The 12885-nt window shown below is 35.4% G+C and overlaps 1 protein-coding gene across 2 annotated transcripts; it reads right to left on the bottom strand.

Moving 5' to 3' along the window:
* Window positions 1–1743: 1743 nt before the first annotated feature.
* On the bottom strand, window positions 1744–12638 carry LOC107225227 (sortilin-related receptor). Of its 2 annotated transcripts, XM_015665624.2 has the most exons (11): window positions 12371–12635; window positions 9945–10211; window positions 9264–9425; window positions 8779–9036; window positions 8405–8661; window positions 7187–8237; window positions 3727–6937; window positions 3197–3447; window positions 2633–3110; window positions 2199–2402; window positions 1744–2005 (listed from the first exon to the last, which is right to left on the bottom strand). In XM_015665624.2, exons 1-11 carry the CDS (start codon window positions 12617–12619, stop codon window positions 1944–1946), a joined length of 6450 nt encoding a protein of 2149 aa, XP_015521110.1. In that variant the 5' UTR covers window positions 12620–12635; the 3' UTR covers window positions 1744–1943. The 2 variants fall into 2 exon arrangements, with proteins under 2 accessions (XP_015521110.1, XP_046599302.1); XM_046743346.1 differs by lacking the exons at window positions 1744–2005; window positions 2199–2402 and adding an exon at window positions 2409–2548 and having other exon boundaries at window positions 12371–12638.
* Window positions 12639–12885: the final 247 nt, after the last annotated feature.

The following is a 12885-nucleotide window of genomic DNA, read 5'->3' on the forward strand; positions in this document are numbered from 1 at the left end:
GTATTAATATTAAATTTAGTAGTTTTTCATGCATTTGCAACATAAAAAACAAGAAATCATGTGTTTTATTACTAACACTGTGATGTGTTTCTTCAGACTTTTTTGGCTGATTTACTTAATCACCATATATTACATATCGTTCGTCATCTCTGAGCTTCAATTTTTTCAAAAAAGTATAAGTAAATTATATGGTTCACAAAGGCTAGTACACAATTCAGTTACTGAATATTTTTTTATTTTTACGAATGGAGAATATCACCTTTGTTTTGAACATTGTTCATTAAAGTTAACCACAAACTCATCCTGTAGAATGTTTCTGTGTTGAATATTGATTTCTATCAACATTCAAAATAGAAGTGTATATACAGCACAGTAAGAAATATTGAAAAATAGAAAATCCTTTTGAGAAAAATTCTTCAGTAGGAATGGTGTGATTAATTTTATATTACTTTGACGTTTAAATTGAAATCAAACGAATAGTAGATATATGCTGAAATTAGCACAACTGTTAAAAAAATAGATTTTTGGTCATTGCAGTGTAGAACAGTCTGCCACGATCACAAGGCTTCAACTGGACAAGTAGGAAAAGAAAATTAAAAAAAATTAAAAAATTGAATTTTTTAGTTACAAAGTGAAAGAACTAATGAATTTATGTTTCAGTAGAATTGATAGAAACAAGTACTTCTGTGCAAGTAACAGGAAAACAATGTCATACTGAAATCATTAATTACTTATTTTTGGAAAGCATCGTCTTTACAAAGCAATTAGAATTATAGTCTTTGTTTGGAAGCTCTAAAAATCACACTATCACAGTATATAGAATTCTTTTCGAGTAATTGCACAGAAATATTAAATTCAAAAGCTAAAGTAGAAAATTAAAGAGACAACCAAAGAATATTTTAGTACGTAATTGTAATCACGTTCTTTGATTTTCTTATGGCATCATGAAATTTATTTTGTCTCGAATTTTATTGCTTACAGACGTCTCCTATTATTTACAATTAAGTTACCTTCAATACTCATGATTGGTGCCAGATAAATCTAGCATATAAGTTTCTAACAAAATCAATTTATTCCGCCTGTTCATATCGAAAGGAAATTATAATTTACAATACGCTAATAGATTCTCAAAAGTAAAAGTGACGATGAAATGTTATTCCCAAAAATATATGATTGAGAAAATGATATTGTCGTTTTATATTCATTACAGTCTCTACTGGTCATAGTAGTCAATTCTCACCAATTACGATTCTAATCACACATAATATTATTGAAACTGGCTTATGAAGTCTTATAAGAGGCAATGAGTTTTCTGTAAGCAATATAATTTGAAAAACCATGGAAATACACTACCTTATACTCAATTTTACAGTGTAAATTAACATGACTATATAGAATAATAATTCTTAATATTGTAATTCTTGTTTATGCAAAGAGTTTACGTAAGTATACAAATAATGCAATGAATATAACACCTACGTTAAACGAAAGGTGAGCTAACAAGCTTTTCAGTCCAAACACACAAAACGATGCAATGAGCACGTCATATAATAAAAAACACCTATAATAAAAGGATATTTCAACGTTATGAATGATTACCTGTCGCGTTGAGAACCTACTTTTGATCAAATTTCTCACACATGCCATATAGTTCGTGCATAATCTTTTTAGGACATTATCCATGCATTGCCATCTAATTTTTTAAATAATTGTTCAATGACTTACGATCCTAGTAACCCTACCAGTACTTGTATACTTTCATAAAACCCTTTGATATTATGCAATAAAAATCTAAGATAGTAATAATATTAAGAATATTTTTTTTTTTTTTTGCACATGTCTAATGTAAACATGACCACTTATTGGTAATCTGTGAATTCAGAGTTGTTGGATACCCCCAAAAAAATTGTTCTATCTTGTTAGAAAACGAAGGTTAAATTTGCTCATGCTATTACCAATGGCTCGTCATCGGAGAAGCCTCGAATCACAGGGCTGTCTTCATCATCTGTTAAAACAAGCAACACGTATTTCTAAAAATTCTGATCACCAGCAGGACATCAGTAATTTTTATAAAATTTACCATCTCAAAATGGTAGTTTCATATATTTTAGATATTTGATCGCATAATACATCTGTGTGATCAAATACCTATAAAACAGAAGAAAGAAATAAGTTTTATACGATCGATCATAGTTTACCTAAGCCATCTGTAGTGCCAGGAAACGTTGCTTGTCCGCGTCTCGTATCGTAATGGCTGTTTGCGAATTGTGTAAAACTGTTCGACAATCTTCTGTGTCGTACTACAAAATATCCAAGAGCTGCTCCTAGAGCAATGATCAGTAGACAGATTGATAGGGCAAATGGCAGAACGTTCGACGTATATATTGCCAATGGTGTTGCAGCTGTTGTAAATATAAGAATACGTGATTTATTACAATTGTCGTTATAACTGTATGTATTAGCTAGATATTATAACAAGACATAGGAAGCAACTGCTATATCATAGCATCACTACGAATTAAGACTTCTGATATATCTGCATTGGAAGCTGAAACCAACCACAAGAAACCCTTGCTGTATTAAAAATTATTGAAAGCTTAGTAGCATATCAATTATTTACATGGAAACTTACATGGGGATTTTTTCATAACATAAGTTTCGCTGAGTTCGCTCTGATATCCACTTTCAGTAACCAGCCTCATAGCAAAGGCACAGATGTCCATTATTGGACTCTTGTATAAGTACGGGGGTTCATCAGCATTTAATGTTTGCGCAGTAGATTCATTGACTATACTTTCACCCTCTGATATCAATATTTGATAATGATACTTCGTTTTGTTAGCGAAACTGCCTGGTAAGTTGTGCTCTTGCCAGTAAATAAGATAACCGGATTTCTTATACTGTACTGTCAACTGATGCGGTGGCGATATTGGTGGTGCCAGATAAATAACAGGTTGACTTGGGATTGCATTGGTAGCATTTGTTACTACCGTCACACTGTATTTTCCACCATACTGTATAGGATGGAATCTCTGTGATAATCTAGTTTCATTCGTTGGATTCAACGATACAGTATGGACTTCATTATGCGTCATTTCGGTCACCGTAACCTGAAACGTCCAAGTAAAATCGAATTGAATACTATATAATTTAACAAAGTAATATTTAATTATTGTTTTCAATATAATTATAATACCATGTAAACAACTGGCTCATCTATCCTGGGACAGCTTGAACTCCAGCTCACAATTATTTCATCATTTCCTGATGTTGTGATGCTGAGTTGCTTTGGTGCTGCTCTGATGTTGTAGTGTGTAGACACCTGGAATGGAGGGCTCAGAGGACCAGCACCGAAATCTCCCAAAACTCCAACTGCGAACATGTATACCTCGCAAGCTTCCAAGTTACGAATAGATGTTGTAAGATTGCTTGTAGTAAACCTGGCCTCTGTAGAAAAAAATACAAATACATTGAGTCGGTTTTGTAACTGTTCGACATGAACCATTTATCATCAGTTTTATATAAACAAATTATTTCTACAGCTATACCACACTAAGCGGATTCGGTGAAGCAAAACTTTTCAGATGACTTTGTGTCATATTTAGCACTGTAGGTTTGTCCCATGATTATCATAAGGGCTCATTTCACCCCATTTTCACAGTAGATTTATATATTGTAGGCAAATTTAAAAACGGTCGTTATTGAAAAGTTCATGTTACTACTCACCTTCCATTAAATCTGGCATGTTCAGAGCATAGTAGATTGCATACTTCCACTTGATCTTCCGGGAGTCCTTTGGCGGTTCCCAGCTAAGTTTAACGGTTGTTCCTTGATCCTTCATCAATTGTGCTTGTAAGTTTGGTACTGTAGGTAATGGAGTGCCAGTTGTAGTTGCACTGATTGTTACGACTTTTCCAACAAAGCTATTTTTGAATGCATTTACGTCAAATTTGTATTGAACTCCTGGTGCCAAATTCTTTACAACTAATGAATTATGCTCAGTTATTGTTGTGCGCAACGCAGGATATGGGTCAGGGCCTTTTGGAGTAACATGATATCCAGTAACATTTGGCCTTTTATCCCAAGTCAAACTAACGGTTGAATTAGTCACAGCAAGAACTGACAAGTTTTCTATATCATCAATATTAGCAGCACCGTCAAAAACTATAATCTCAACAATGGAAGAATTCGATTCATATTCTTTGTTCTTCGCAATAACCCAAAATGAATACTTTTTATCCGCTTCAAATGCTGTGTCAATAATCAGTGATGTTTTTTGCACTGTATATGATTTTGGAGGGATTGGTGGCTGCATAAATACTTCATAACCAGTTATTGGTCCATATGGACACAGTGGTGGACGCCAAGATACTTCAATCTTCGTTCCATTTTTCTGGGTAGCAGTAACATCCCACGGTGGAGATGGAACGCCTATAGCAGTCATAGCGGACGTATATACTGCTGGAGGAAAGACTGTGGTTTGATTTTTTAGCTTAACATAAACGGTTAAATTATATTTTGTGTAAGGCCGAAGACCGTTGAACTGATATTCATCTTTTTCGATCCAACTTGTGGCATTTGTCCAAGTAGCGTTTGTTTCAGATTTTGCTATTGAAGGTAGGAATTCAAAGGTCACATTGCTCGGCACTGGGATCATCCAATACAAAAATAAGCTAGATGCGTTAATAGATTTGCTATCAACTCCCATTTTAGAAACTTGATAAATTCTAGAACTGTTTTTGTCGCAATCACTTTCATCCAAACCATCATAGCAATCTGATTTTCCGTCACAAAACGAAGCCTTTGGAATACAGTGTCTCTGATCGCAAGGGAAAAAACCAGAATCGCAGGGAGGGCTTTCTGTGGCAGTTGTTAGATCATCATTGCAGCCTATTTCGTCACTACCATCAGGACATTCAAGTACGTTATTACAGAGATTTATCACAGGAATGCATGAGCCATCCACACGGCACTTAAACTGGTCATTACGGCAAGCAATTGTAACTCCCTCACAATGCAATTCGTCTTCTCCAGACGAACAGTCTTGGTATCCATCACAAACCCAGGCCTCTTCTATGCAAGCCCCATTGTAGCATTGAAATTGATACATGCGGCATGTTCGTGACTGAGGTGTAGTGGCAGGTGCTTCTGTCGAGACATCTAAATTTCCGCATCCAATTTCATCTGAATTATCTCCACAATCATCAACCCTGTCACATTTCCACCAATATGGTACGCATTTTTTATTGTTACACATGAACATCCAGTCACTGCAGGAATTGTTTGGGAACAATGGATGTGGCAGTGGTAGAGGAGTTTGAGTAGAGATTGAACAGTTAACTTCATCTGAGCCATCTCTGCAGTCCTGATCTCCATCGCAGACCCAAGAGTTGTAAATACATCGCTTACTAGATTTACATGCGAATTGCCAAGGTTCACACTGTAGTTTATCGCAAAATGCTTCATCAGTACTATTTTCACAATCACTTTCTCCATCACATCTCCATGCAGATGGAATACACGTTTGGTAACCAGTCTTGTTGCAAAGGAATTGACCAGTTTCACAAGTGGTCGTTTGAGCAATCGAACAATTTTTTTCATCCGAACCATCGCGACAATCACTTTCTCCATCACAAAACCATTGATGTGAGATACATTGGCCATTCTGACACTTAAATTGCGCTTCTGTGCAATTTGCATAACGACAATTTAACTCATCGGTCTTGTCTTTACAGTCATTATCGAAATCGCAAACCCAGTACTTTGGAATGCATTTATCTTCATCGCAGGCAAAGTGATTCGGTTCACAGGATGCACGTTTACAGTGCATTTCGTCAGAATTATCTCCACAGTCGTTATCACCATCGCATTTCCATAACTCTGGTATACAAATATTATTATTGCAATAGAATTGATTTGCGGAACAAGTACTAGCTACACGAGGGCATGTAGAATTGAGATAAGGTGTTATCCCTCCGGGACAAGTACAGTTTCCTGAACTAGTCATTTCCATGCCATACGGACATAAGCATGAAAATTCGTTATTAGGAGCACCGAGACAAATGTGAGAACATGTGCTGTTGGCACATCTATTAGTGCCAACCTGTACACTATGTGCAAATACTTTCAGGTCCATCAGTCCAACTAGCTGTCCAAATACATTAGTTAATCCTAAGCCATGATCTTTGTCTGCTACAAATATCATTGACTGTTTCCAGTCATCCCAGTACATGTTATCCTTAAAGACAGCAACTGCAAAAGGATGAGCCAATCGTTCGTCATTAGCAAGTATTTTTTTAAATCTCTGCCCATCAAGGTCGGACGAACCAATATAGTCGAGTTTAGCATCTACCCAATATATTCTTTCAGCTATGTGATCGATTGTTATTCCATTTGGCCATTCAACGGTTTTGTCATTAAACAATCGCTTAACATTTGAACCATCCAAGTTGGCACGGGATACCGAAGCATCTCCAGGTGCCCAGTCAGTCCAAAACATATAACCATTCATTGGATGAACGGCGATGCCTCTTGGTTTTTTAAGCACAGCCGAATCTAAAATTGTTCGCCTCATTCTTCCCATAGTGGAAATATCAACCCTGATTATCTCGATTTTCATTTGTACACCATCGACGAAGTAGAGAACTTTGGAGATCCAGTCGAGTGCCATTCCTTCAATAGAACTGAGATCCGTTTCAACTAAAATTTCAGGGTAGCTTGTTCCATCTTTGAGGCACTGTCTTCCAATCGTATCATTTACAATATCAGCCCAGTATAGACAATTGTTTTTTAAATCGAATTCAATTGCAATTACGTTTTTCAAACCGTGTAGGGGTAAGACTTCCAATCTCTGCTCTTTTAGATCGATTCGAGTTATATGATCTCTTTGAGCAACTAACAAGAATTCAGAAGAAATTTCTTCCATGGGACATGGTATCTGTAACACAATTATTGGCACTAGAGATAATTATAGGTGGTATCGTGAGATTAAAACACCTCATAGTTTTCAACGATATTTCGATTAGAAACAATAATAATTGTTCACAAATTTACTAATATGACAAATAATTCATAATTCAGGAGATCGATAAAAAGTAAATTTATCAAGCCTATAAACAAATGCGTTTAACGTGAAATAAACAAGAAAAGAAACCCTGCAATAATGTGATAAATAATAATTATGTACCTCGTCAGGTTCAAAATTTCTGTTCAAGCCCCCTGAGCATTCGTCATCCTCTATTTTTCGATATCCTTTGGTTCGATTATAAAATGCGCCTGGCTTGCAAGTTTTGGGTATCTCGTAAGGATCGAAGCTACTGTGTGAAGATTTGTCCCGAATGCAATGATAGGGAAGCGTACTACGTATGAATCCTATATCGCACTGGTAGTCCTTGGCATCACATTGGCAAATTTCCAATTTAACAGGCCTATCATAATCAGCTCCAGTATAACAATTAGCACGTGCAGCCCTTCGTTGATAAGTCTCTTTGCGACCGAGTACACAGGCCATTGTGGGCTGTTCAGTGCTAGACGGAGACCAAAACTTGAAATCATCTTTGTTGCAATCTCTTTCAAATACTTTCCGTAAATCCACTTTAACTATTAACCACTGATGCCGAGAGCTTTCGGAGCCAAACATTGTAAAAACGGTTGTATTTTCTCCAGGCTCTGTCATCAATCCATAAACTCGTAGCATATTGTCATTAAACTCATACATCTGCCAAGTTTCTCCTTCATCTGTCGAGTATAAAATGTGTCTAGTTTCCCCGCGTGACTTGAAGTATTTGACAGCTACTAAAACTCCGCCATGATCTCCCATGTTGAAAAAGTAATAATCCTTGAGAACTTGTTTCCATGTCAAACCGGCATCCCGAGATACAAAAACACCTGGATGACCCTTCAGACTTTTTCCAATCACTCCTGTAGCAATTATAATGCCAGGTGCCGACTTGGAACTCATTATAGACACAGAACGAGTTGCTGGATAAAGCTGACTAAACTTCTGGCTGAGATGTAAGGAACAATCGTCGTGACATGGGATGAAAAATCCATCATTGTCAACATCGGGTGCTTTAATTGGATTCCATGTTGCACCATGATCGTAAGTTATCAAAGATGCGAGATGCTCGGGTCCAATTGCTCCAGCTTTCGGAGTTTCTTTTACTTGGGATGCGATATAAATACCTCGCAGCCCTTCTACCTTGTATAAGTCAGTGAAAGCTTCATCCGAGACGTCACTGGAAAAAAATTAAATGATATTAATTACTTGGTAAATAATTGAACAATTAAAATTAAAAAATTAAAACTTACTGCATAGGAATACATATTTTACAGTATAATTGTACAGAAACTTGAATGAATATTAATATAAGGCGAATACTAGAAAAAAGATAAGTGTGTTTACTTGAGCCAGCTGTCCTTCCAAGTGCTATTCGGGAAGAAAGTTAGAATTCTTTCCAGGGATAATGTAAACACAATGCTGTCGTAATCTACTATCTCCGAAACGTAGAGATTAACTATATACTCAGTATGGGAAACTGCTACTAAAATACGATTGTTGGAAACATCCGCAATATGATAGTCTTTTCGATCCAATTCGGAAAGAAATTGAGCTTTCACAAACGGCCGATTCTTACACGAAATAAATAAGTCCAAATTTTTCTGAAACAATAATGTTTTTCCCATTTAATTATAAAATTTAGTGGTACTCATTCAAGATACTTCCAGCTTTATCTCAAACTACTACAATAATTTTTAAGCAATCGAAGATCTACTTACATCGGCACTTTTAGCTCGGCTTTTAGTCGTTGCAAACATGCAGTCACCTTTTATTTGAAAATCTTCAATACCAGCTATTACAACTCCAAAGTTTCGTTCAGCTTGGAATAATTTTCTACTTTCTAAAACTGTATTAACACCAGATGGTTCGTGTCTTTCAACAAACAATGTCTTCGGTTGTTTAGATGACCAGAAAAATGCTTTGACATACTCTTGGATAGCTACCCATGTTTTTCCAAAATCTCTTGTAAGCCATAACTGCAATTAATAATGCGTCATATAATAGTCCGCTAATGAAATTATTGAAAAATTGATTGAAATATTTACAGATTCAAAATAACAATTTATCAACTTATTCATTTTCGTGGTTTATACTGATTGTCCATGCTGAGAAACAAATAAATAAGTTGTCAGACATATATGCTTCATCATTTAAAGCCTACTATCTTATCATGTTCAGATGTGAAAGTCTAATATAACATTACCTTCCGCTCTGGGTCAATTTTGTCCAATGCTAGAAATGTAATTGGATCATCCTCATAAAACGAAATTTCGCTTGGATGAAATGGTAAGTTTTGTCTGATTATATCTTGGCCATTATTCCATGTAGTGAATATCAATTGGTTGGAACTATCTGCAAATACGCACTAAAAGGAAAAAAGAGAAGAATATTTATCATTAAAACGAGACATCGTTTAAGTAATTCGACAACCAGCGTTTGTGACTATGGTCGTATTTATCAAGTATCAGTCATAAAAAAAAATCTTGGATTATCATAGCAGATTGAATCCGGATAAGTCAGTCAAATTGTGAGCAACAAAGGATACTTGCTGCTTGATTTGTATCATGTCACAAATATTGGTACAAGCAAGAAGTATGTCACTCGATGAGTCAAGTGAATTTCATTCTTGGTCTTATAGAGAAAACATTCAATCATATCTGGCGAAAAGAGGCAATAAATATTTCAAAGTATAATATACACATCTCCCTATGGTTAATGCATTTTATGACTACATACAAACAAGAATGGATAAAAAAAAATGTTGTCTCTTATTTTATTGTCCATTACAAACTTCATTCTCATTATGTTTTATGTAATACTTATATGGTCGACTAATTAAACTCGTCTCACAAATTCGAATTGTCAATGTAAAAGATTAACTTACATGAGTGTTGAATTTCGGATGGTTGTAAAATTTGTCCAGGGTGGCGTATCCAACACTTGGCTCTTTGGAATCGGAAACACGGAATTTATCAGTTTTATTTTCGAAGGTTTCTCCATAATCGTAGCTGATGTAGACTGCGCTGGGATTAGTTTTTATTGGCAGACGGACAAGCGGAGTACTATCTCTTGCTAGGCAAATTATCACATTTGAACCTTCGCCTACCCAATGTACCATCAGTTGTTGATGAGAATCATTCAACCAATTGAGCTGAAACAAAAATTTAATCTTCAATTTATAAACCTGTGTCACAAGAATGGTAATTGTAAAAGTTTTCTTTACGTTTTTAACAACAGATTGACCTCAAGTATCTAGAAATTACAGTTATTTAGGTTAACTGATAAAAGTGAAAGTGAATTAGTCACATGAGTGGATCTACCACATTTGGTTATTATTAATTGCGAAGATGGTCCGACTATAACAGTTATAACTGGATTTATGCCTAACCACGTCTAATCAAGTCATTATGACAAACATTCAGTGAGCAGGTTCACTCAAATGCTAACCAAATTGGGGGAAAAAAAATATGGTACTTATATAAACGTTACTGTCAGTTTGCGTTAATAGCCTGCGAAGGCAAAAATAGTAATGACCTATGAGTGATATATCAAAAGTACCATCAATTTACTGGCAACATAAATACTAGTTCAAGCTATAGAAGGTGATAAAGTTTTAGAATTAAATGTACACTTGAATTATAGGAATTCTAGTAATCAAGACTCTGAAATTTCGCAAAAAATGACTTGCAAGATCAGCATGTATCAGACGTATGTAATGAATATAATGAAGAGCTGATCCGGCAATAAGTAAAACAATGCACACGGCTACTTTGTATTTTAGTGAAGTGTTGCGCAAATAAATTTCTTGGCATCCTTAGAAATGAAATATACATGCCTTGGTTAACCTTCATTTACATTTGTTGCTTGTTACGAAAAAACTTGTTACCAAGTGGATATTTTTCATCCTGAGTATATATAGTTACAGTAAAACAAGAATGTAGATAACATTAGCCACAAGTATACCAATTACAGAGTATCTTATCGGCATAATTTCGTATTCTGAGATAATAAACAAGAATTTATCAAAACAATATGTTCATCCACCTTACTTGCGAAGCGATTTGTTAAGTTCAGTTGAGATGTCAATATCAACTGGTAATACTAATTATTTTAACGATTCTTCGTAAACAGAACCAGTTCTTACTCAAGCGAAAATCTTTTCTCAGAAAAACCACTTCACGTAAAAAGAGTGAATATTTATTTTGGGATCTATACATATATTCATATTTCAGCTTCGATCACATTTTACATTCATAATATCAGTGGCATATATTCTTGGTAAAACTTTTACCTGGTATATAGATATCTCAGCAAGAGTAAAAAAGAATTCATACATTGAAATAGGTACGAAAACAAAAAGACAGTGAAAATTAGAAGTCATAATTACACATACTACGAATTTCCTATATAAAATAGATGTTTGCACGATAAAGAATTAAATGATACTGGTATCAAAAACTTCTTGCATAGTAGATAATTTGAATATAAAAATAAACAAATAGATATACGAAAGAAGAAAAAAGAAATCATGTAAGAATACAAAGACGGTCAACGCTGTCTTTGAAAGTTATTGTGATTTATTCTTTGTAATAATGTACTAAAGAAAACAGTGCGGTAATCCATATCGTATAAAAATAAGTGCCAGTCGGGTCACATGACTAATGTACAGATAAGTGTTTGTGGAGGATACATGTCACGAGTGAGTGACATTAAGAGAGTAGTGAGTCATATGGATGTATGGTTCACAACTCATAACTATAGGAATAATAAAAAATAACAACTCAAGTTAATAGGACGAAGTTGAACAGAATAAACAATTGTGTGCGAATAAATTGGAATCCCGGCAGCATGACAGAATCGCAATGCAACACATGATTTTGTGTATTAAGTTTCAAACTGTATGAATACATTATAAAATATACCCTAAATATTATAAATTTAAGGGATGAATCAAGTGAAAGTAATGACAGAATTCATTGAAGTTAGGATTTGCGTGTAAAACTGCGTACTCAAAATAACTCCATAAACAATTGCTAATGAATGTGAATTGTTCCAGAGATGAAAGGGGTGACTTGTAGAAATAAAGAGAAGACACAGTAATAGAATCACCCGTCTGCATTCACTTAGTAAGACGTCGAACTGTAACGTCATACGTTGACATTGCAAGAAAAAACAACACAGTGTGCTGCGTGTGTATACAGCGACGATACGAACAATACGATACAGCTATTATTTAATGAATATAAAATTAGGGATACTTTTGGGAATAAGACTAGGTTCACTAGCTACACGTATAATAAATTCAGTCACCTTAGTTGTAATGTTGTGATTATTAGACGAAACATCCCTGCGGCCGCGGCCGAACGATGTTTCGGAATCTATAACGTTACCAGACTCGATAATTAGCGGACTTCTGCGGTGCCTAAAACCATCGTTATCCGAAATATATAGAGTTCTCGGTTTGTCGTCAAATCTTTGACCGTAATTGCAATCAATTAATATAAATAACTGCAATATCAACGCGAAGAGACAAAACGCCGATGTCGCCCGGACGGCCATCTTGTCTACACTGACTTCTAAGTACTTTTAATTGAGCGGCGATGTGGAAGGGGGAAACAAAAGAAGCGATACGCCACGAACCATGCACGAACCACAGTCGACATACAAACGAGTGACTCTTCACTACGATGCGCATGCGTGACTGTCGCCGGCGCGCACATATCAAACGATTGCTTATCGTTTATCTGGGGGTTCGCCGTTCTCGCTGATCGGGAGTAAATTTAAACGAACAATTTCCTCATTTACAGTTCACCAACTCCGTATTC

This window comes from Neodiprion lecontei, chromosome 6 (assembly GCF_021901455.1).
Source record: "Neodiprion lecontei isolate iyNeoLeco1 chromosome 6, iyNeoLeco1.1, whole genome shotgun sequence".
NCBI classification, from domain to species: Eukaryota; Metazoa; Arthropoda; class Insecta; order Hymenoptera; family Diprionidae; genus Neodiprion; species Neodiprion lecontei.